This window comes from Hippocampus zosterae, chromosome 7 (genome assembly GCF_025434085.1).
Source record: "Hippocampus zosterae strain Florida chromosome 7, ASM2543408v3, whole genome shotgun sequence".
In the NCBI taxonomy this organism is placed as follows: domain Eukaryota; kingdom Metazoa; phylum Chordata; class Actinopteri; order Syngnathiformes; family Syngnathidae; genus Hippocampus; species Hippocampus zosterae.
Genome location: NC_067457.1, coordinates 5432767 through 5454620, shown reverse-complemented (window position 1 = coordinate 5454620; position 21854 = coordinate 5432767). Strand labels below are relative to the sequence as shown.

The following is a 21854-nucleotide window of genomic DNA, read 5'->3' as shown; positions in this document are numbered from 1 at the left end:
GCAGTTTCTGCCCGCTGCTCCCTGTGTGTGTGTTTTTTTTCTTTTGAGAGGAAGTCACAGCTAGCTTGTCGGACTGGAAACAGCGTTTCGGTCAATTGCTATTAGTACGCCACAGTGAAGTCTGCTTTCAGCCACGTCCGCACAATGTTCCTCTCAGCCAGAGCAGCCTCGTTTTCAGGCCACAGTGTACAAAATGAGATTTCTTCAGATTATGTGGGTGTGTGTGGGGCGGGATGGGGGGGGGGGGCGGGGGGCATGTGCTTGCCGTGGATGCCCGGTGAAAAATTTGCCATAGCAGCCCTGTTGGGAGAAAGTCCGCCCAATCACGGTTAGCGTGATACCATGAAAAGAAAATGGCCGACATCTCATGAGCATTTTCACCCAAATATGCACCGCAGGGGTGCTCAGCAAGAGTTTTTAGCAGCGGAGGTGTGTTTTCTAACAAACGCTTTCAGGATGAAGGCTGACCCCCCCCCCCCCCCCCCCCACCCTACCACCTCCTTCTCACCCTTCTTTCCGTGCGAGTCAGACATTAAACAGAGGCGGACACCATCTGACAGCTACACACACTCCATAATTACCCGCCTTTCCAGACGGACTCGTGACGTAAACAGAAGGGTCCGACAAAAGCCAACGGCGGCAACTTTGAAGTGAGTGGGAACCTCGGTCTTTTCAAATCCTCCACCTACGATGGTTAACATCATTGCGAGCCGAGTGTCAGAATGAAGTTGGCGGTCTGAGAAACCCTTTCAAATGCCAAGCAAGTTGTTGCTCAGACTTGAGCCCGACATTTGAGAGGATTACGTTCCATCACCGCATCAGTGAAACAAATGACAGATATTATAATTGATGGATTTGAGCTCATAATTAACATTTTTCTGGCTCGTTTTGCTTTTTTTTTTTTTTTTCCCGGGCGCGTTTTCCGTTTGCATGCTAAACCTAATCAAACTCTCACTACTTTTATTGTATGGGAATCCTGCAATGCTGCAGATTGTGTTGTTTGCCCGACGTGTTGTGTGGCTCGAAGCCGGTGAGGAGTTTCACCAATATTTTTGCATAAAAGTGTCACCTTTCAGGCGGGCACAGGACCGATATTTGTTTTTGTTTAGGTTTCATGCCACGATGGTATTTTTCTTGCAAGGATGCAAAGACCATGCGTGCATTTTGCAGCTGGTGGGTGGGAGGTGGGGGGGGGGGGGTTGTTTGCTTTGGTATTTGGGGCCCTGAGCGCCACTTCTTCGAATCGCTGCTTTTACTCTTCTGACAAATGAATTGCTTTTTCTTTTTACCCAAATTTTTGCAACCGTGTGTAACCCAATGCAACTTTACATATTTTATGGGTCCTACTCATAGGCACCCCCCTCCTCCCCCTTCTACTAAAATTGACTCAGCGGTGGCCTCTAGAAAATTACAAAAACACATTTTAAAGTCCCACACTGTAGTTTCGCCCTTCCGCATAGAACTGGGTGGACGTACAATATCCATCATAACGGGACACACAAATAAACAAACAAAACTTACGATAGAACCCGACGCGGTCATTGAAAACAGTTGGCGGTCAAGTTAAATACATTGGAATCATTCAACGCAAGAATATCACGGACAAATCGAAACGCCACAGGCAAGAAATAAATAGAAGCAACGCCAGTGGGGAAAACTCAAGAGCTAGTCATCACCCGGACTGAAATTGTCACTCAATGCCGCCTCCCAGCGATCCGAACGCGCATCTCAACGATGCCAAGCACCAATCCGATTCCATTATTACTGACGGGATGAGATGCCGCCCAGCGGGAGGAGAAAGGTCGGCCAATGACGAAGTGTCAAAATACTGACTGATTGATGACGAGGCCTTTTCTCCATCCCGGGGGGTGGTGGGATCTATACACGTCCCACTTCACTTTATCTTGTCATGCTTGATTATAACCTTCCTTCCCCCCCCCCCCCCAGCTTCATTTGTATCATCGGTCAATGTAATGATATACTAGAGGAGATCTTTATTGAAAATTCTGACTTCTGTTTTTGTTGACACAGTCAAAGAGATCCGTTAAGGAAAAAAAATACAAATGTCACTTTTCTTCCTTTTCGAAAAGTAATTTATTTCAGCGTGCGGTTCCTGATCGTAAGTCATATAAGCCGCCGGCGTTAGCGATGCAGTACAATACGGCGGCTTTGACGGTATTTGTTTCGCGCCGTGTTTATTTTGTGGTCATTGCGGCTTGTTATTTTTTTTACGCTAGTCGGCTTGACGCGAGCGGCAAAAGCTTTCGAAATGATGCACGGCGGCTCGAAAGCACCGCACGCTCCGCTAACAATAACCATATTGTTGGATTAATACCACAGCGACAGCGTCAATCAAAATTGAGTGCTGTAACCTTTGAAGGTTCGCTACGGCCCGTCTACATTCTGCAGGTGTTCCTAATTTTTTTTTTTTTTTTTTGGTCGGTCCAGTGAGCGCATTTTCTTCCCGTGCTTTCCACGCATGCGGTTGTCGCACTGATTGCTTCTGACATGCATCCTGCTAAAAGTATTTCCTTTAAGCATCGATGCAGCTTAAAAAGCATTGCCCCCCCACCATCCCCGGCATCCCCCACCTCCCCCATCCGTCTCCCCCGCTTTCCATCTGCTGCACAAAGCCTTCTTTCTTGCAGTATAACGTATACATTGCGCTTTTTTTTTTCCACTTCTGAAAAGCTTTAAAAAAAAATGCAGCGGCCAATGAGGAATTCAACCAAAGATTCCCTCGTGATTGCTTGAAAATTCAAGGACCGGAAGTGAAACTTAGGCGGTCCCGGTGTACGTAGCGCATCCTGGTCACGGACTGACGCAACGAAGCCTCCTTAAAACGACGGGACAAGAAAGACGGCGAGCGCGCCAGATGAGTCGATAAGCAAACGGATTTCGAGACGGTGACCTGGCAAGAAAAAGAACTCGCACGTGGCTTGAAATCTTTGAGCAACACGAACAAGCTGATAAATCCCACTCACGGCGACCTTGACGCGTAAACCACGTCGGCGACGATTCAATATTTCACTAGCGAATGCGTTTCTGCTATCGCGGCGTGAAAAAAGGAAGCGCGATCAATAGAATGGACCCTTTTCTCCCGATCTGTACGGCCAAATGACAAATATTTGAACGCTGTGACATTTACACGGCCGAGATGAAGGGGCAACGGTGTTGCCGAGGTGTGTGTGGGAAATAACTTCGGGTAGGGAATCGGTACATTTGAAGCGGCTGTCTCACGCATACACGCGAACCTTTCACTCCCCATCAGGAAACCGCAGAATCACTTCCAGTCGATGGCAAATCCAAGGCTTTTCCACATATAAGCGTTTGTCCTCAAACAATTTGCCAAATGCTTCCTTTAAGGATGTCCATGTGTTATAGTTGGTTAGCGGCTGAGCATGGGAGGGGGGGTGGGGGGTAACTCTCTCATTGGAGCTCAAAGAAGCAGACAAGCGCTTTGAAAGTGGAAAGAATCGACGTTTCAAATGATACTTTCCAGCTCTGCTTTCGCGTTGATTTTTCTTGGCCCGCCGCGCCGCGGGTCTGCTTCAAATTGATATGGGAGTCGCCAGCGTCGTTAGCGTGCGATTGTGCTAAACGAATCATAGCACGTGAAATCTGGATGCGGTGTGCGGCGAAAGAAAATGAGGATGGTGGGGGGGGGGGGGAGGGATAGACGGAGAAGAAAGGAAAGATGGGAGCCCTTTGACTTTCAAAAAGCACTTGATTGGTTCCAAAGTTGAAATTAGCGGAGAAGGAAAGATGCAACGATGCAATGAAAGGCTGGCGATAATCGAAAAGGACTTTGAATTTGAAGCAGCAATAAAATGTCAAAGCTCTCTCTCTCTTTTCTTTTTACTTATCCCTTCCCGTTAATTTCCTTTCATTTTGCTTCTCCTTCTTAATTTCCTTTTCTCTGAAAGAAAGGATGGCGACGGAAGTAAAAGAACGGTTAACAAATCACAATGAAAGGGCATGATGGGGGGGGGAGATAATGAGCAGAGGGAATCAAAGAAGCGAACCATCCGTCATGTCCCATCCTGGGTGGAGGGTTAGGCCAGCACCAGCAGTGACTAAGAAGGGATGGTAGAATTCCTCACTTCACAACTACTGGCACCATAATATGCAATGAAAGCTCAGTGGAGGGAGGTGAACACACAAAATGGCATCGGTATCATACAAAATCCCAGCGAAGAGTCGAGGGGGGGGGGACTCATGTTGCAAAAAGGTATTGTTGGACAGCGGCCGCTGGGCCTAATCACTGTCACCCATCCCCACCCACCACTTGCCACCCCACCCTCCCTGTGCACGTCCCCGAGCTGTCCGTGTTAATGCCTGACCTGTCATTACACGGGTCCAATTCGCGCAGCGTTGACGCGTGCTGTCAGCGGATTAGAAAGCGAGCTAACGCACCCCTTTCGTCACGAGAGCGAGGGGACAAATAATGAGCTGAATGATAATTTAAAAAAAAAGGGGGGCGGGGGCGGACAGCCGATTTGACATCAGCAGAAAGACGTAAAAAGGAACATTTAAAGGTCTCGTTACATTTAACCCGTCGGAGTGCTTCCTAGGGCTCTGACACCAGAATAAAACCTTTATCCGTAATTGCGAGCGTTTCATCTTAAGTGCTTATAAAACAGGAGACGTATCTGTAAAAATGACAAATTCACCCTTCCTACAATACGTGTGATAGATTTGATGAACTGGGGACGATCCCCGATGCCAATTTTGCAGGGAGCCAAAAGTTGAGCTCAAAGTACCTCCGACCTCCGACCATTTGCAGCGCCGAACGGCAATCTGGCGCGGCGACAAGGGAGAATTTACGACGTCGACGACTTGACCATAAATCTGACTTTTGTGCTTCTCTGAATTTTCTTAGCTGTGCATCTGGCGCAAAATCTAAGAGGACAATTTATAACATCATAGGAGAGTTATGGACCCGCGGGCGTCTATGCAGTATGAGGGCATATTAGCTGAACTTATGAGGACTAAAATAAGAAAGTCACTCTTGTAAAGTTGGTCCAATTGCAGAAGGAGTCATTTGAATTTCAGATCGTAACCTCGGACTATAATTGCATCGGCTGCATTTCGGTCAAAGGGTGTTATTATATTCGAATAACGTACGTATATTCGACCAGTCATACAACACACACTTAACATTGGTCATAAAGTACAACTTAAACCTACAGTTGATACCGACACTATTCATAGTTTGCTAATCCTGAATTTGCATATTTGCTCATTTTTTTTAAACATAAATCGTTTTTTTTCCTGGGATTTTTTTTTCAACCCGCCTGTTTTTCATATAAAAAACAATATTGAATGTGTATAAGTGTTTTTGTGCGTTTTGTAAAAAAAAAATGTTCCCAAAAAAAAAAATCCCTTTTTTCTAATGAATCAAGGGGCCCCGCTTGAGTGTGGTCGGGGGCCTTGCATGCTTCCGCCAACCACCAGTTGCCCATCCCATGCCCATGATCAGATGCAATCATCCAATAAATTGTAAAATAGCATCTTCAGAAAATAAGGAAGCGGAAGATAACTCCCTTCATTTTGTGTTTACGAAGCAACTTCCTGCATTATTAAATCTTCATGTGCTACCCGCCCACTCGATTAATAGCGGCAAGAATCCATTTACTAGTCCGCAAATGAACTACTATCATCTATTGTCTTATCTGAGCCTCTCGCCCTGACCTGATCATTACGCGGCTGTATTGATCAATCCATGCATCTTGTTCCACTTGTTCTTTATTACGTCCACGTTCCCCCTTTCCATCTTCGTCTGTAGTCATATCCGAGCCCCCATTCTCCTTTTCATCTCTTTAACTCATTCACTCCCAAAGACGTTTTCAAACGTCTTTTCAGACTTGGTCTAGAATGGCCTGGTACTGAATGAGTTTTTTTAAAAAAATCGAATTCAATTTCTGCACGTGTCCTTTTCCGACCCTGAAATGTCGTCGGTGCTATTCTGCATTTCGCACCATTTGAGTGAAGAGCATCAGCACATCAGCACCGCGCGCAGCAACACCAGGCTCCCTCCTCTGTGATCACACTAGCTTTGGTGATGAAGGCCACCCCCCTCCCCCACACACACCCCTGCTCCCCCGGGGACCAACGCGGACACTTTGGGAAGCGGCGTGTCAGCTCAATAAACAGCAATTTATTGGCAGGGGAATGAATACACTGCCGTCCTCGGGAGCTCATTCCCGTGTCGTATTGCTGAGAGTGTCCAATTATGATTATGAATCAGCAGAGACTTGTTTGGAAATCATCAATGCTCCATACGGACTTATTTGCTCGATGAAGGCTGTTGAGTGCATTCATAGAAAGCGATGGCTGAATGAGACGCCCCTGAATCAACCCTCGCTCGCGGACTGATGTCAGAAAATGATTTTTTTTTCATGCCAGAAAAACACGTTGTTTTACTGGATGTGTGCTTTATGGAGCCGTCATGCCAACCCCTCGGCCATACTGTATTTCACCGCACTCAAATAGAAACTCAATCCCTATGAAAATCCTCACTCATTTCTCACAGAAGACAAAAGAAAGCTCGTTGGATCACACTTTTCCTTTCTGGTGAATATCCAGCTCCTGCTTGGATCATACGTTGTCTGTAATATATCATCCACTTTAAAATATTAATGCCTTTTTTTTTTTTGCATGGCTGCTGGTTTCGGGGTTTGTTGTAACCATTGAATTCTGATATGAAATTGTGATCAAATTTGTCTCTCGTCATCTTATTAGGTTACGTACAACATACCTTAAGGTTTATTATTAGTTCAATCATATATTGTTATGTTGTGAAAATGAAGCTTCATATTTGCTTCAGGAACCAGTTGTTGTATTGTTTTACACCTCTAGATGGCACTGCTGGTCTAAATCAAGGTGTTCCGTATTGTTTTGTGTTTTTTGTTATTGTAAAGTGTCTTTGGGTGTCTTGAAAGGCGCTTAGAAATAAAATGTATTATTATTATTTCAGAAACGGCAAGTCGGTGTAATTTCAGCCTCATATTGAACATTGAGCGCCATCGAGAGGGCTCAATAAACACAATTGGTTCATGAAGCATATTGGAGCTTCATTTTTTTTTTTTTACCGTCAATAACATCAGAAATAGGGGGACAGTCAGTCTTTCAAAGTACCATCTGCACAAGGGAGTCAATTATCAGTCTCCAATGGAGTATTTCACAACAGTCCAGTTGTAGTAATTTTGCAGCAGTGCTTTTTATGCTTTTAAGACGTTGCATCACTTTGCTTTTGCTTCCAATTGGGCGTTTTAATGGAACACAAGTGACATGATATTGTTATTGGGCCATATTTGGGCTGCAGGTGACACAAAATTGTACTTGTTGATTAGCATTCAGAGCTTTTTTTTTAAATGTACGGATCAGCATCTTTTTGTGTGTGTGTGTGCGTCTAGAATTTGTATGTGCAATACAGTTTAATTAAAGTCCCCTGTCCCAAACAATATATTAAAGGTTTTTTATTTTCTTTTTCAACGATTTAAATGCAGGTAGACGAGAGAGGTACTGATTAATTATGACAGCAGCAATATTCAAACATGGCTACACTCTAAGAATATGCATAAGTGTGTAAATATATTGTAAGTTCACAATAATATCGATATATGCATTTAAGTGGTCAAAAATCACTCTTGATAATAAAAAAACACAACCCCTCAAAGTGGATAGCTTTTTCCTCTCGGTGCGCCATATGTGGTCTTACCTGTACCAGTCCAGCCCTTTATCGTAGAACCGGTCAAAGAAATGAGGCTCGGCTCCGACTGCCCTCACGTCCGGATGGATGCGCAAGAACTCCAGGAGAGCCCTCGTTCCGCCTTTCTTCACCCCGATGATGATGGCCTGAGGAAACTTTTTGCTCCCAAAGTTATTCGCTACGGAGATGTTATTATTAATTGTAGTATACGCAACGTCCGATAGCCGGTCCCGTGCAAAAGACGCAGCGGCTTGCTTTGGTGAGGTCTCTTGCGCGTCGATTTGGACATTTTTGTCCTTGTGATGTGTCTGCCGGTCATACACGGGCGTGGGCAAGTACTCGCAGAATCCGTTCAGGCAGTAAAAGAGGTAAACGAAGAGGATGATCATGGTCAAGAAAACCGATAGCTTGGACTGCACCTTGAGGTGTCCGAAGTTGAACGCAGCTCTCCATTTACTACATCCCATGAGTCTTCATAGTTATGTTTTGTTTTGTAATTTTTTTTTTAAAAGGCACGTTTTGAAAATAAGAAGATCTCCCCTCGGAGCGGGAGCGAGCGGTGCCGATGTTGCGCAGCAGCGTGCGTCAAGACGCGCCCCATTCTGTCCGCTTCTTTCCTCTCGGGGAACGATCACCTCAAGACGACCCGAGTGATCCGCAGGAAAAGGTTTGGAGGTCTCTCCGAATCTCCCCCGCCCCCCTCCCCACCCTCACCCCTTGTCTCTGTTTGGGGGAAAAACTCATCAGCGCCATCCCGAGTTTCCACGCCCTCGCCCAAAAAGACGCACGCCCCTCCGTCGTCAGTCACCGAAATAATTAGCAGACGCCTCCTCGCTTTCAGTTCGCTGTTTTGCAAGCAATTTAACAGAAATGTCGTTAGCTGAGTGACGGGAAACACAAGAAAGTAAAGCCCAGGGGCATTTTTTCCGGTGAATCACATCCACCCAGAGGCGCAGCGCACACTTGCAAAGTTGCATGATCTGACTTTTTAGTCCGATTTATGTGACTTTGTAGTGGCCACCTGCCTTGACAAATGTAACCTTTGCACTCCTGCCATTCTGGGACAGACAGGTGCTCCCAGTTTTAGCTCCTTTCCCCACCTAAATCTGTGCGGGTGTGCAATTTAAAGGAATCCAGACCGCCGCCAGCTTTCTCCTTCGTGCAAACTGCCAAAGCCGACATTGGAATCACAAAAGTCTCCAAAAGTGGTACGATTTGATGTTTTAAATTGACCTGTTATCCAGGACATGAAGTCAAAACAACAAAAAAAAGGGAAAATATCTCAGTATGCAAAATGTTTCATATAAAAAATAATTTATTATTTTTTTTTTACTTATTGTTTAATAAAATAACGTGTTGTGTTTGTGCACAATGTTTTTAAAATAATATTTGTATTTAAAAATATATATAAAATAAATTGGCATCTTAATTAATTAAAGGGTAAGTCAAGTTGTTTATTTATTTATTTTTTATTTTTTATCACAAAGTTCAACATGTTATGAGCCACGTTAAGGCCCGGGAAAAAAAATGAAATGATTCATCTTGGTGTCCTTTTTTTTTTAATATCACCAAAAAAATGTGTGTTGACTTTTTATCTTATTCATCTCATTTGATTTCACCAATTTCTATAGAGTGCCACTAGGTAACAATATTTATCTGGACCTATTCCTATTCTCCATTCCATCTACCGATGCTAAGTAGCTTTCCTTTATTTTAGTTTTATTTTTGTGCTTTACATGTCCTTATACATGACTGAACCTAGAGTGTCTGGTTGATTTCAATGATTATAATTTGAACATAAATTACATTGACATTATTTGCCATGGAGAAATATTGATTTGAAAATTCGAACTTTGAAGTCAAGCATCAAAGGTTGGATCAGGGTCGATGACGTTGAACCGAGAATGATCCGATTGCGACCGTTCCGACATTGATGCTGCTAATTGGCACCGTAGCAAAACAAACTATTTGTGTTTTGGGATGGATCACAAATTATTGGCAACTTCAAGCATACGTGAGTTGCAGCATGACAGTACATCCATATAGTTGACACACCGGAGGGGGCGCGGGCAGCCCCGATCGACCCGGGCCTCCTCCAACCTGGCAGTATGTCAATTTCCTAGAGTCCCTCAACTGAGGCGACATCATTTATCCTTCTGTAGTCGCCACGCGCTCTGTCATATTGATCAAATGCAATGTTGCCGAAACAATCGGCGCTATACTACTTTGTTGGTGTATGAGAAACGTCCTATATTTTCAACTTTCAATTTTTTTTTTCAGGCCTTAACCCAGTTCCAAATTCAGTTGAGGTATTTATTTAATCTGAGTTTGGCAGCTAGCATTAGCATTAGCTCTACTTAGAGGAGAGAAGAACTTGCGTTTGGTGTTTTATAAACAGTCCAACGAAAAGGCTTCAGTATCGCCTCATTTTGTGAACTTTTTTGTCCTTTTTAAAAGCAAACAAACCCACAAAAAACCCTCATTCAGTTTGGCCATGCGCACATTGCCACGTTAAAAAAAATAAGACGATGAAAAAAAAAATGCTGATATGACTCCAATTGTGGCTTGTTAGAACACATCTGACATGCACCTGAATGGAACATACTTTTTGTGTAACTCTTGTAAGCGGTGCAATAGCTTGTCACTGGTGTCGTACACAGCTTGTCCTTGTTGGAATCATTAAAAAATGTCAACAATGTGCCAAAATTTGATTTATGCACATATCAGTCATATCTACAGTAAAAAAATGTAATGCTGAATGGTACGAAACGGGAACTCCCACCCCCCGAGACACACACACACACACCCTCAACCACACGCGCACAAACTGTAAACACACCTGCAACCACGAGCAACATCCTCTGTGCTGAAGGCCCGTCCACCTGCATCAGGTATGCGGCTGTGGGAAAGCAGACAGCTGTACAAAGCGCGGCATGCACATTTGCGCTCTGTAATCCTCGCAAAATTCCCTTTTGACGGCCAGCGGCTGCTGCTTCAAAGACGCCGTCCGTCATTCTCGAGCCCTTGAACGTCACCCGCTGTACAAACACACACCAAAAAAATAAATAAATGATGTTTTGTGAAGTGCAAAGTGGGTCGACCTACTTTCATGTCTTATCTACATTTCCGCTGAGCGGGACAGTTCGGTTCAACCATCATGTGGCTTCTTGCTGTCGAGAAGCGATGTTGAAGTGAGTTAAGGAGCTTCATTTAGTGCAAAATGAGAGTAGTGCTTTGCCGCCATCTTGTGGCATCTTGTTGGCAGGGCACTATGGGGAATGGAGTGGAGTAGTTTCATTTAGACACAAGTAGTGCTTTTGCATCTATCTTCTGACATCTTGTCAAGAGACATATTTTATGTTGAAGTGGCATCTTGGTGTCACTGAACTATGTTGAAGTGATTTGGGCAGATTTTGCAAGGTCTCAATATTAATCAGAATACCGATCTTAGATGAACAGAGTTGCGTCCAACAAATTATTATCAAGAAACGTTTTGACTTGACTTCCCATTTAATAGCAGGGTCCCAAAACCGGTTGGGCCGCTTTGTTATTTCGGGTAACGTTTTAACGATCGGAAAAGACGATTGAAGTGAACTGCGCCCTTTGTTTCAAGCGGGGTTAAAAAGTGAGCATGGCAAAGTCACCGAGGATACAATAAAGCAGATGTACTCGTGAAGTGCTGCTCTTCAAATGGCCTGTTAGCTCACCTGTATGGAATGCACACACACACACACACACACACACACACACTTGTCACCACTCTCCCTCTCCTCATTATTATTAAAGGTCAGCAAGGATTAGAGGATGAATGCTAGCATGTTTTTTTTTTTTTACAAATTTAATTAAAGTCACCCTGGTCGAGTGTCGATGGGTACAAACCCAAGCCATTAGCTCAGCGATTGGGGAAATAAGGGTGATATTTCAGGGATGTGAAAATTGTGACTCTTTTATCAGTGGATAATTCCAAACGGAGACGAAAAAGAATCCGAATCCATTTAGCGTGACTGGGATTGATTTTATTATTCGTTGTATTAAGGTTACATTTTCATCATCGTTCTGTTTGGTAGTGTGCATTAACGTAACTTTTTTGAAAATAGAAACGGCGTGTGTCAAGGTCATTTGGCCTTTTTTTTGTTTGTTCATATTCTACTTTGTAACAATAAATTACTTCTGCTCTCGGCATAATTGGCCTTGAGGAGAGAAAATAACAATTACACTTTTCTGTGGTATATAACCGCCGCGACCTCATTTCACACCCGGGATGCCGTCAGGAAAACATTTCTCCTCGGATGGTAATTTCAGAACAATATCTATGCGCAAGAGGTGGAGTGGGGGTTGGGGTGGAGGAGTGGGGGGGGCGGGGGGGTTATATAGACCCAGTATGCTGTGTGAAGGCCAGCTGCAAGGCCACACACTCTCCGCCGTAACTGCAGGGCAGAGTTCTGCGGCGAGCCGGGTAAATATAGGGCACGTCGACACCGTCCATTACTGCATGGGTGTGGCCTAAGAGCGTGCGACTTCGGAACATCTTTTGACTGGAAGAAAGCGTGCCAAGCATGCCTGCACAGGACTGTCAAACTATTCTGTGGCAAATGTGTTTACCAAAGTCATAACAGAGGGGAGGGGAGGGGATGGGAAGGTGAAAGCGGCATCCGCGCTTATCCATTGCTGGTGCATTTTTGGCATTTTTTAGTTTAATGACGGGGTCGAGCGAAATCTCCAGTTTCATTAAAAGGAGCTCCGTCCACAAAAAAAAACACATTTGCAAGCCTGGAAAGTGCATGCCAGAGCAACAGGTGGCGTGCAACCCCGTTAACCGCGAATCCATTTTAGTGAATCGGGAGCATTTGCCCAAATGGAAACTTAAAACAGTGGCAATCTGAGATAACGGGGGGAGGGGGGGGGGGGGGAATCGTACGTTTTATCTTCATTTATTTAGATAGCTTGCTCGGTTGTTTTGGAGAAGAAGAAAAAAAAAGCAGCCGTGGAACGAATCCATTTCAGATGGCGGGGGGGCCTCGCCGCAGTAGAGCAGGCAACTTAGGGAGCAGAGATGAAAGGGTGGCGGGGGGACGGAGGGGGGGGGGTGCAGAGCCTGCTTGACATTAGCCCACATCAATGACAAAACAATCAAGAGCGTGTCAGGAATCCCATCAGTGGGAGCCTTAGTAGCTTGTGGCTAGCAGGGCACCCTGAGATATGGTTGATATTCTTCCATAACTGTGACATTCTGTGTTTTATTTTTTTTTTTCAACTTTGTTGACATCGTTTTGACATATTTCTCACTGCTGATCTGTGTTGAAGGAATGCCGAGCAATCGTGATCCGGAGGAAGATCACGGAGCAGCGGTACAGGAAGCAAAAGCGACCTCATGACAGGTGGGCCCGCTAGACGCAACAAAACACATTTTATCTCCTCACATCTGCTGTCTTTTTGCGATTAGGCTTTCAGGCGGTGGCTTCTTTGTTGTTCCTCCGTATCCACAAAACACGCAAAAAAAGATATGGCGAGGGTGGAGAAGCGTCCCCAGTCACCGCGCGTAGTATCGCAGTTACATAGATCGTTTTGCAACGCTCAAGAAAATCTCGCAATCGGTTATATTGGATCTATATGTGTGACTACGTGCGTGTGTTCCAAAATGTTGACTTTCCTTCTCTGGCCTTGCATTTTCCTCTTCGCCAAATCCAAACCTTTCACCGAGACTCTTGGACGACGCGACTATGCGATTTACCGAGCCCAGTATAACCCTTCGATCTCATGATCTACGATTGTGATGTCATTCATGCAATAAAAACTGCCCTATAATCATTCTCGGCCATTCTCGCTGCTACCAAATCCTGCCGAGGAGCACGATATATCACAAGTGAAGCAGAGCAGTGAATTTAAAGAGCGGGTAGACGGAGCCCAAGGCCAAAATAAAGACTGATGCTCGTGGTATAATTTTCGTTCGACGCAAAGTAGGCTAGGCGACGCCGCTCTCCATTACTGGACTATTTAAGATGCAGAGATGAATGAGCCCTTAAAAAAAAAAATCAGTGAGTCTCTGAAGGAACGACAGGTAGTCTAAACAAACACGGCGAACCTCGTCTAACCTCACGAAACACACACGCAGGCTGTCACGGCATATCACGGGTCGCGCGTCTGTCGCAGTCCAAAAGCTCCTGATTAAATAGTTTTGCGGAGTGTGTCGCTGCGCCCCAATGAGCTCAGCGGCTTTGAAGCGAGTCGCTGAGGTCGGCTCTTATTGTGTGTCGGGACTGAAGATAACGCTGTTAGACAGCTCTCCGGGATCGTGTTTACGAGCAGTCACCGCGAGCGCCGTCGGGAGGCATCCATGTTGACTCAAGTCACACACGGGACAGGATTGGGCAGATGTCGCTGCAGCCGAGGATGCGCTTCGACCTAAAGTTGCTCGACAAGCTGCTTTAAAACGTGTGGTGCAAACTATATGTCAATTCATACTAACCCACGTTAGGGGGAAAAAAAAGCGGGGTTAGAAATGCCGATTGATGCCACTAGATGGTGGTAGAAGCACTACTTTTATCCAAACGAAGCTCCTCAGTTGACTTCAACATAGGATCAGCACACCGGTGCGTAAAAGCAAAACAACTGGTTTCCTGGTCAATTTCGACCGCGGGTCCTTGAGTCTGTTTCGTGTATCCTGTACACACTTGGGGGGGTGGGGGGGGGGGGGGGTTCAAGGCATGTTAAGGCCCTCCCAAATGGGGATTTAAAAAAAAATCTTATTTCAAGTAATGTTTTATTTTTCCATGTTATAAAACCCTTATTCGGTTAAATAGGCTAACCAAAATAGGCAGCATGGTGAGCACATACCTCGCTGTAGAAAATTAATGAGTGGGAAGGAACCAAAATATTCTAAATGAATGCCGTGCATCTGCACCGCAGCATCTTTTAACTACAGCATTGCATTTCCCCTCTTCCCCTCATCTGCATAACACCATTTGTAAGTATGAACATCAGAAAACGATCGTTCCCAAAATGTCACTTTGAATCCTTCCCACCTCTCACGCAGTCGGATGCTTTGGCACCATTTCTTGAGAAGTCACCTTTTGAAGTGACAAGATGGCTGACTTTGAAGTTTTATGCAAGTAACTTTTGAAATATGTTCCGCCGAGCACATTTTTTTTTTTAAGTTTTAAGTATTTGGGATGAACAACACTATTTATTAAGACTTCATTTGGGCCATAATAATATACTTTTGCTCATGGCTAAACTTTCTACATTTGAATGCAGTTTAGCTAACTTTTAGATTTTAACTTCAACCTCACCTTTAACCTCAATAAAATGAATTCAACAGAATAGCTCTCAGAAAGGATCATTTGAGTATTATGAAATATAAATAAGACAATTGAAAATGAACAATAACTACACTTGTGTATGGTCCAAAAGGAATGCAGTCTGACGTGTATTTTTATCAGCATCAGAGTGAAATGGCGTCTCCGCGGATTCGCCCAGTGCAAGTTACACCCCTTACGTCTGTGGTCAGCCTATTTATAGTCCACCATTGTGAAGCGTCGACGCCAAAAAGCAATACGTCAGTAGCTCCCCGTTGGCTTTTGAAGTCAAATCCCGAGAAGGGGTGCAAAGGCGTCGATACTTTGCTGTCCGTGCAGTCTTGCTCGCAGACATATTGAGCGGCAGCTCAATGCTCTGCAACTGCGCGGGTGTATTGGATGTACGGTGACCCACTGGGGGGAAGCTTCCCAGGGTCCGCCGTGTAGCATGCTGGTGTGCTGCGGCCTCCAGCCCCCCCCCCCCCCCCCCACCTCCACATGCCAAAACTTGCAAGACGGATGGCTGAGCTTTGCTCCGTGTCCAGAGGATTTAGCCGTAATTTAGCCCAGATGCTAAGTGACGCTCGTCACGTTGGCTACGTAGCCGCCTGCGGGTTGCGGACAGTTAGGTTTTGAACTTTTTGCACCGCTAATTTGTCAACCCACGGGGAAGGATGAATGATGTCACTTAAGCACTTTTCAGACAACTCCTTCATTGTTCTACAAGCGAGGTCTAGGATTAGAAATCCGAGCAGACGATTGTTTTGCTGCCAGTTGTGCTTTCAAATGAAAACATGTCAAATGCATTAGCGAAACGACTCTATCGGCCTGTTTACTATTTACGTAATGAGGATAAGCGCTATGGAAAATGGACGGATAGATCGTGTGGATTTGAGCGTATCAATCTGACCACATTTCTGGTTGATCTTCTTCACCCAGTTTGAAAATTTAGTAGACGTCGCAGTATTCGCGGTTCAGCCCTTGCGAATCCCAGCCGCAGATTTTTGGGGGCATCCCCGCTTGCGGATTTGGTAAAAAACTGACGACGCCTTCCAGGCCTATGCAAGGCATCAAATGTAAATACTACACAGAAAGATGACTTCAGTTTGCACATTATAGAGGTATTTATTTATTTGCCAGTCAGTAAGCAAAATACTGAATATAGAAATTTTAAGGATACCCAATGCAATTTGTGAACTGTCCGTCTGTCTATCTCTCCGTCTATGTATCCACAAAAACACACGCGCACCCATGCACCCATGTTATTTCACCGCTATATTACATAAATCTTCGCCGTCTGGAAACAAGTCCGGGCCAAGTCACTGGTGCATTCTGGGAAGTTTCACTACGTTACGAAAGGTGGATGAAATCAAACCCCACAGATGAACTAATAAGATAGTACATCGTCAAGTGATTTTCTGTCGTAAGGTGGAATGAACTCACACATTAGAAACCAACCAGATTTAGTCTCGAACTAGGCGGGTGTATTTATTTTTTTATCTGTTAGACGGGAAACCACAAAAATGTCATTCCATTTCAACAATCGCTGCACTGTCTCAAAACAAAATAGTTGCGCGTGTGTACGTTGGCACCGCAATCTGGCCTGGAGCGCTCTCATAAGAATGATGTCACTTACAACACCTGCTTTTGGCTTGGAGGCACTGACTAATGAGATAATTGCGAGTAATCATCTCTTGTGATCTGGAGCTTACAAAATGCACATGATCAATGTATTTTTTTTTGTTTTTTGCTCTGAATTTGGGAGAGACAAATTTCTAGAAGTGGTTCGGTTTTTCATTTTATGTGGCGGTGGGTTACAATCCAAGCACAAAATATTTCATTTTGATGCAGATCCAGATAAAAGTTGGATCCGCCATGTTGATTAATATTGGAATGCTAAATTCATGGAAGTTGGTATTGTAATGCAATATACTGCAGCTCATGTGTCAAACTCAAGGCCCAGGGGCCAGATACGGCCCGCCGGGTTATTTTATGTGGCCCGTGAAAGCAAATCATGTGTGTCAACTTGTTAGAATCTGCACCGAAATGTCAAATTGTCATGTGTAATAAATAACGTTGAGATTTTGCAATCATTTTGTTACCCTGTTTACCCTCACTTCAACAAACTACGCTGCGGTAGTTGAATCGACGTGACTGATTTCAAAACTAGCAATCTATTAATTTGTTGTGTAAAACCAATAATTTTGCGGTGCCATTATAAAAACGGTCCCAAAACGAGTTTTACAGTACAACCCATAACACTAATAATACTAAAGTCAAACATGAAACCGTCTTTTGAAAACATCAGTGAGGCCGACACAACATTCCTGTTTGGCTCTCAACAACATGGTAAATGGCTTGAGAATGTATTTCCAGTTCCACTGCCACAAACCGACCATGTCAAACTACAGTAAACCCACGAGTGGACTTGATGAGCCACACTGACGCTCTAATTCTTTGCAATACCTTGCCCCGCTGACTCTAATGTACATACTCATTGAAGTTCTAGTTTATGCGAGCGCAGCGCCCGCTTTGAGTAACGGTGCATTTCAAGACAAACGACATCGCTTAAAACAAGGCGGTTAGTGACTGCGTGAGAAAGCGTGACACCAGTGAATACATCAACAAAACTTCAAAGCGGCTCTTCCGTGCCATATCCAAGAATACAGCCATGTGTTGTTGTCTGCCAAACACTCTTCTCTGACTATATGTGCGTTGCCTTTATAATGACAGCCTTTTACTCTCTAACCAGGCGACCCGGCTACTCCTCAAAAACCTCAGTGTCATTGCCAAGCCACCGCCGCAAGGAATGCGGCCTGCAGCTGAGCCAGAAAGCACCACTCATGCAACCGACGTTCGCATTCGATCACAAAAACATGGACGGCAGATGAAGTGTGTAAGTAGTGCGTTGCATACAAGCACACACAGCGTAGAATCACATTCACTTGGGCGCACAAGCTGTACTGTTAACCTAAAGCCACTGAGGGTGATGTAAGGAGTGGGATGCCTCCCTCTAGCGGACAATTGTCAAACTGCAAATTAATTTGCAACTGTGGTTTATTCAGTGGACTGACTGTACTTCTTATGACATCATACATCATTCATATATGTAGTAGTAGTAGAGCGTGTCCATGAAGTGTCTTTACCACTGAATACATTTATCACAAAAGTTCATGAACATACAAAATGCCCAAATTCAAACCTTTTAGTTCTCTCCGATGCAACATAAACTTTTCGCGTTCCTCAAAGTTGGGAGTCTTATTTAAATATGAGCTATTTAAGTACGAAAGCAGTAGCTTTAAAAAAAAAAAAAAGATGTGCAGGTGTTCCATCCATGCCGCATGTCGCTGGCTGGTCTGAGATACTTCAGCAGACAGGATGTCCTTCTCGGGACTTTATCCTGGCCGCATCACATACTCATACAGGACGGGTGCAACGGTCAGAAAACTCGCTCGTTAGTGCTTGTCCTTGCCTGGGAAGAAGAAAAAAAGAGATCGGTCTATCCCAGCAGATTTTGGACAAACAGTGGTGTACCACCTGGACTGGTTGACAGCCCACTCAATGATTACCTAGAGCAGTTATCCTTAGATGTCAATAACTGAGTGTCATGATTCGATTAGACATGAGTTTGAATGACAGCACTGTGTTTTTCTCACCTTTGCTCGGGACAAACTTGAGAGAGTGGCTGAAAATTCAAAATCGAGACACCCCCTCCTGCGGGCCGTCGTTTACAAACTCGTGACCCAGCCCGTTGCCGCACTTGCCACACAGAACCTACAAATAGCACACATATGATGAGAAATGTTCACTCCATACTCAGACCGTTGAAGCCGTGCTGACCTTGAAAGCTGTGAGGCTCTCCATCAGTTTGGTCACGCTGTCCTCTCTAATGGTCTCGGTGAAAGCGGGCCATGGGGATGAGTGGGCGAACTTGGAGCGACTTGAGAACAATGGATGGTTACAGTTAGAGCACACGTACATACCTGTGGAAAACGTGACTTTAAAAAACAACAATGCAGGAAAGATATGTGGACAGCAAACACTTCACAATCACATTCACACCTAATTACTTCAATGAACCAAACATGTTAACATGCGGTTTTTTGGTAGTTTTATTTTTATGTGGAAGCTGCACGCAGGAAAAGCCGCACCCGAGACTCAGAAAACTTAAATCTTTGAGTCAAATGTGCAAAACGAGGTCATCATGCTGCCTCGGTCACACCCAATAGACGTTGTGTAAAAATTATATTATTTTCACCCATTTATTCAATACAACGGGGATGAGTGATTAAATAAATGACAGTATTCGGTAGGAGAAAATACAAGTCTAAAATATTATCTGCACCTGCAATGATCTACATTGAAGGCAGGTTACGTCACATCTCAGTTCATCATGTAACACTGCGGGTTTACCTGGTTTAAAATGATCCTTGTAGGTCTCTCCGCCAAAAAAACGACAGAAAGACATGCTGCTGTTGTGCACCGGATCAAATTGATTCCAAATAATAGAAAGACGTGTCTGCAGAATAGATATAAACTGTCCCTTCCCGTTTCTGCTCCTCTCGTGTGATTTAACGGGAACTCCTCCCTCTGCACTTAGCTCTTTCGACGCTAGACGGCACTGTTTGACTACGTGAACGCGTCCTCTCCGTTAAAAATTGAAAGGGAAATACCGGTAACAAAAAAAATTGCAAATAATAACATTCGGTTTTATTGTCCTTTTTCAATAGTTTAGAATAGCACAAATTGTTATTTTGTTACGCCCCATAATATTAGCACTCACTATTATGCAGTCCAGTTTTACCCCTCTGTGAACTATAGCTAAAAAATTTCTAGGGAATGGCTTGAATGATGATTAAGGCCGTCTTCTTTATTGCCGAAACATGTGAAGTGTCAGTCAAAAATGAAGATGATACGTAAGGTAAATCGCTCCAAGAGGAGATGATAATAATAATAATTTAATTCAAAAATATGGTAGATTTTTTTGAAAACTTAGACAAGCGTAGTTTAAAGTGAAAGTTTGTCATGACACCAAACACAACACGTTTTCTCTTTATTTCAGTTTAGGTATTATGGCACCCTGCAGTATATATGTGTTTTTGTTTTTTTGTTTTATAGTTTTGTTTTGTTTTTTTACAGCAGCATGGTCGATAATGTGTGTGTGGTTTCTTTTGACGAGTTTCCAAATCCTGCTCACATCGGCGCTTCTTCATCAAGCAGGTTGACGATCAACAATCCCAGTTCAGTTCACATCGTCCCCGGAAGTCAGAAAACTGTTTGACGGCTCCTGCCGTTAAGGATTTTCAATTCTCACTCGTACTTGCAGAAGTACTTGAGTGCCTCTGGTAGCTCCAGCCAGTCAAGGGCCATTCTGTGGACAATGTGCTTTTGGATGGACTTCCTGCACAGCGTCTGCAAGGACGAGACTGAAAAGTAGACAATTTAAGAATGTACTGATTAGGATAAAATGACACAAATCTTAGATCCCACGCCGGATTCATACTCACATCCATACTCCACCTGCACAATCCTGACACACTTAGTAGCAGCAAATACATCCACGACGGCATAAAGAGGCTCTTTCGTCGGTATGCCTTTGGCGGAAGCACCCATGTCCTCCCCATTGATGACGATATGCATGTCACCTCGACCGGGGCCTTTCGCTACGTACAAAACTCCAATCCGGCTGCGTCTGGCAGTCGGCGGCAAAGCGTTGGTTTTGTACAAGTCATCCAGAATGTGGCTGAAGCGCCCAGGCCGGCTGCGGCCGACCAGCTTGTCTCTGGGGATCAGAACGTTCTCGATCCGCAAATGAGAATCTGTGAAAAAAGTTTTTGGTTTGCAGGTGGCGTCGGCGTTATTTTCAGCCTCCCCTCGACCCAGTCTTTGACCCCCGGCCGGTTCCTCTGGAGGCTGGTGGCCTCCTTCCCCCGCATGGACCTCCTCTGTAACCTTGTTGTGGTTGCGAGTGATAGCGAACACCCAGCTGTCGCCCAGATCCGTCAGATCCGGGATGGAGTATTCCGGAACCACCTGCAAGCCTCCGGGGTCCCTGGCGGTCAGGCCGATCCGGAGGTGGCCGCACCAGCCCAGCTCCTTGTCCTCAATCTCGATGAGGAAAATCTCCCCGGGTTTTAACGGATGTTTGCTGAAACACACTCCGTTAGCGAAGCTTTCCACCCGTGTGGCCTGGGTCGCTGAGTAGTCCAGTTGCACGTTGGAGCCGTGGACCGGGTGGAATTCCATAAAGTGCTCCGGCAAAGCTTCCATCTCCTATTACGCCTTCACTCTAATTTTCAGAATGGATTGAGGCGCATTGTCCCCTTAATGAAAAACGCGAAAGTCAACGGACCTTTCGTGGCTCGTGGTCATTCTGGAGACAAAAAGTTTAGCAACACCAGCACTCAGCTGAGCTTTCACTCACTTAGGAAGCTTCTGCTCAGGCTATTTTTGAACCGATGACAACAGATGGCAAGGTATGTGTGTCTCTGCGCATGTGTGTGGGTGGGCCAGCATGCACACGTCGGCTGCAGTCACTCATAGTACTGGGTTAGATTCTTTAGTAACAGAGCGATTCAAGTCGTGCGACAACCGACACAAGCAAATTTGCTGAGAACTATTTGTAATATGAGCTCGTATAAGATGATAAATCTTAATTGGGAAACTAGTGGATTCTTCAGACGTGAGTGACTTGGGGCTGACTTCACTTTCTGTTGGCGGCTTATTCCATTTCCATGCGGCATAACACCTAAAGGCTGCTTCACCATGTTTTCAATGAAACCTGGTCTCCACCAATTGACCCGATGGAAAAAAAAAGTTTGACAACCACTGACACAAGGCAAAGA

General features: G+C 44.7%; 2 protein-coding genes and 1 long non-coding RNA gene across 3 annotated transcripts in view; 1 reads left to right on the top strand and 2 right to left on the bottom strand.

The window, feature by feature from the left end:
- Positions 1-21001, top strand: part of LOC127604921 (uncharacterized) — a 48337-nt gene extending 27336 nt beyond the window's left edge. The window contains exons 3-5 of the long non-coding RNA XR_007963436.1: positions 13019-13092; positions 17762-17905; positions 20855-21001. This is a non-coding gene — a long non-coding RNA (uncharacterized LOC127604921). The remainder of the gene's footprint in view (positions 1-13018; positions 13093-17761; positions 17906-20854) is intronic.
- On the bottom strand, positions 18049-19605 carry msrb1b (methionine sulfoxide reductase B1b). Its single transcript, XM_052072322.1, has 4 exons — positions 19423-19605; positions 18850-18992; positions 18666-18783; positions 18049-18481 (listed from the first exon to the last, which is right to left on the bottom strand). Exons 1-4 carry the CDS (start codon positions 19475-19477, stop codon positions 18465-18467), a joined length of 333 nt encoding a protein of 110 aa, XP_051928282.1. The 5' UTR covers positions 19478-19605; the 3' UTR covers positions 18049-18464.
- Positions 20128-21279, bottom strand: neurl2 (neuralized E3 ubiquitin protein ligase 2). The gene is made up of 2 exons (XM_052072318.1): positions 20517-21279; positions 20128-20435 (listed from the first exon to the last, which is right to left on the bottom strand). Exons 1-2 carry the CDS (start codon positions 21277-21279, stop codon positions 20320-20322), a joined length of 879 nt encoding a protein of 292 aa, XP_051928278.1. The 3' UTR covers positions 20128-20319.
- Between the last annotated feature and the right edge of the window lie 575 nt (positions 21280-21854).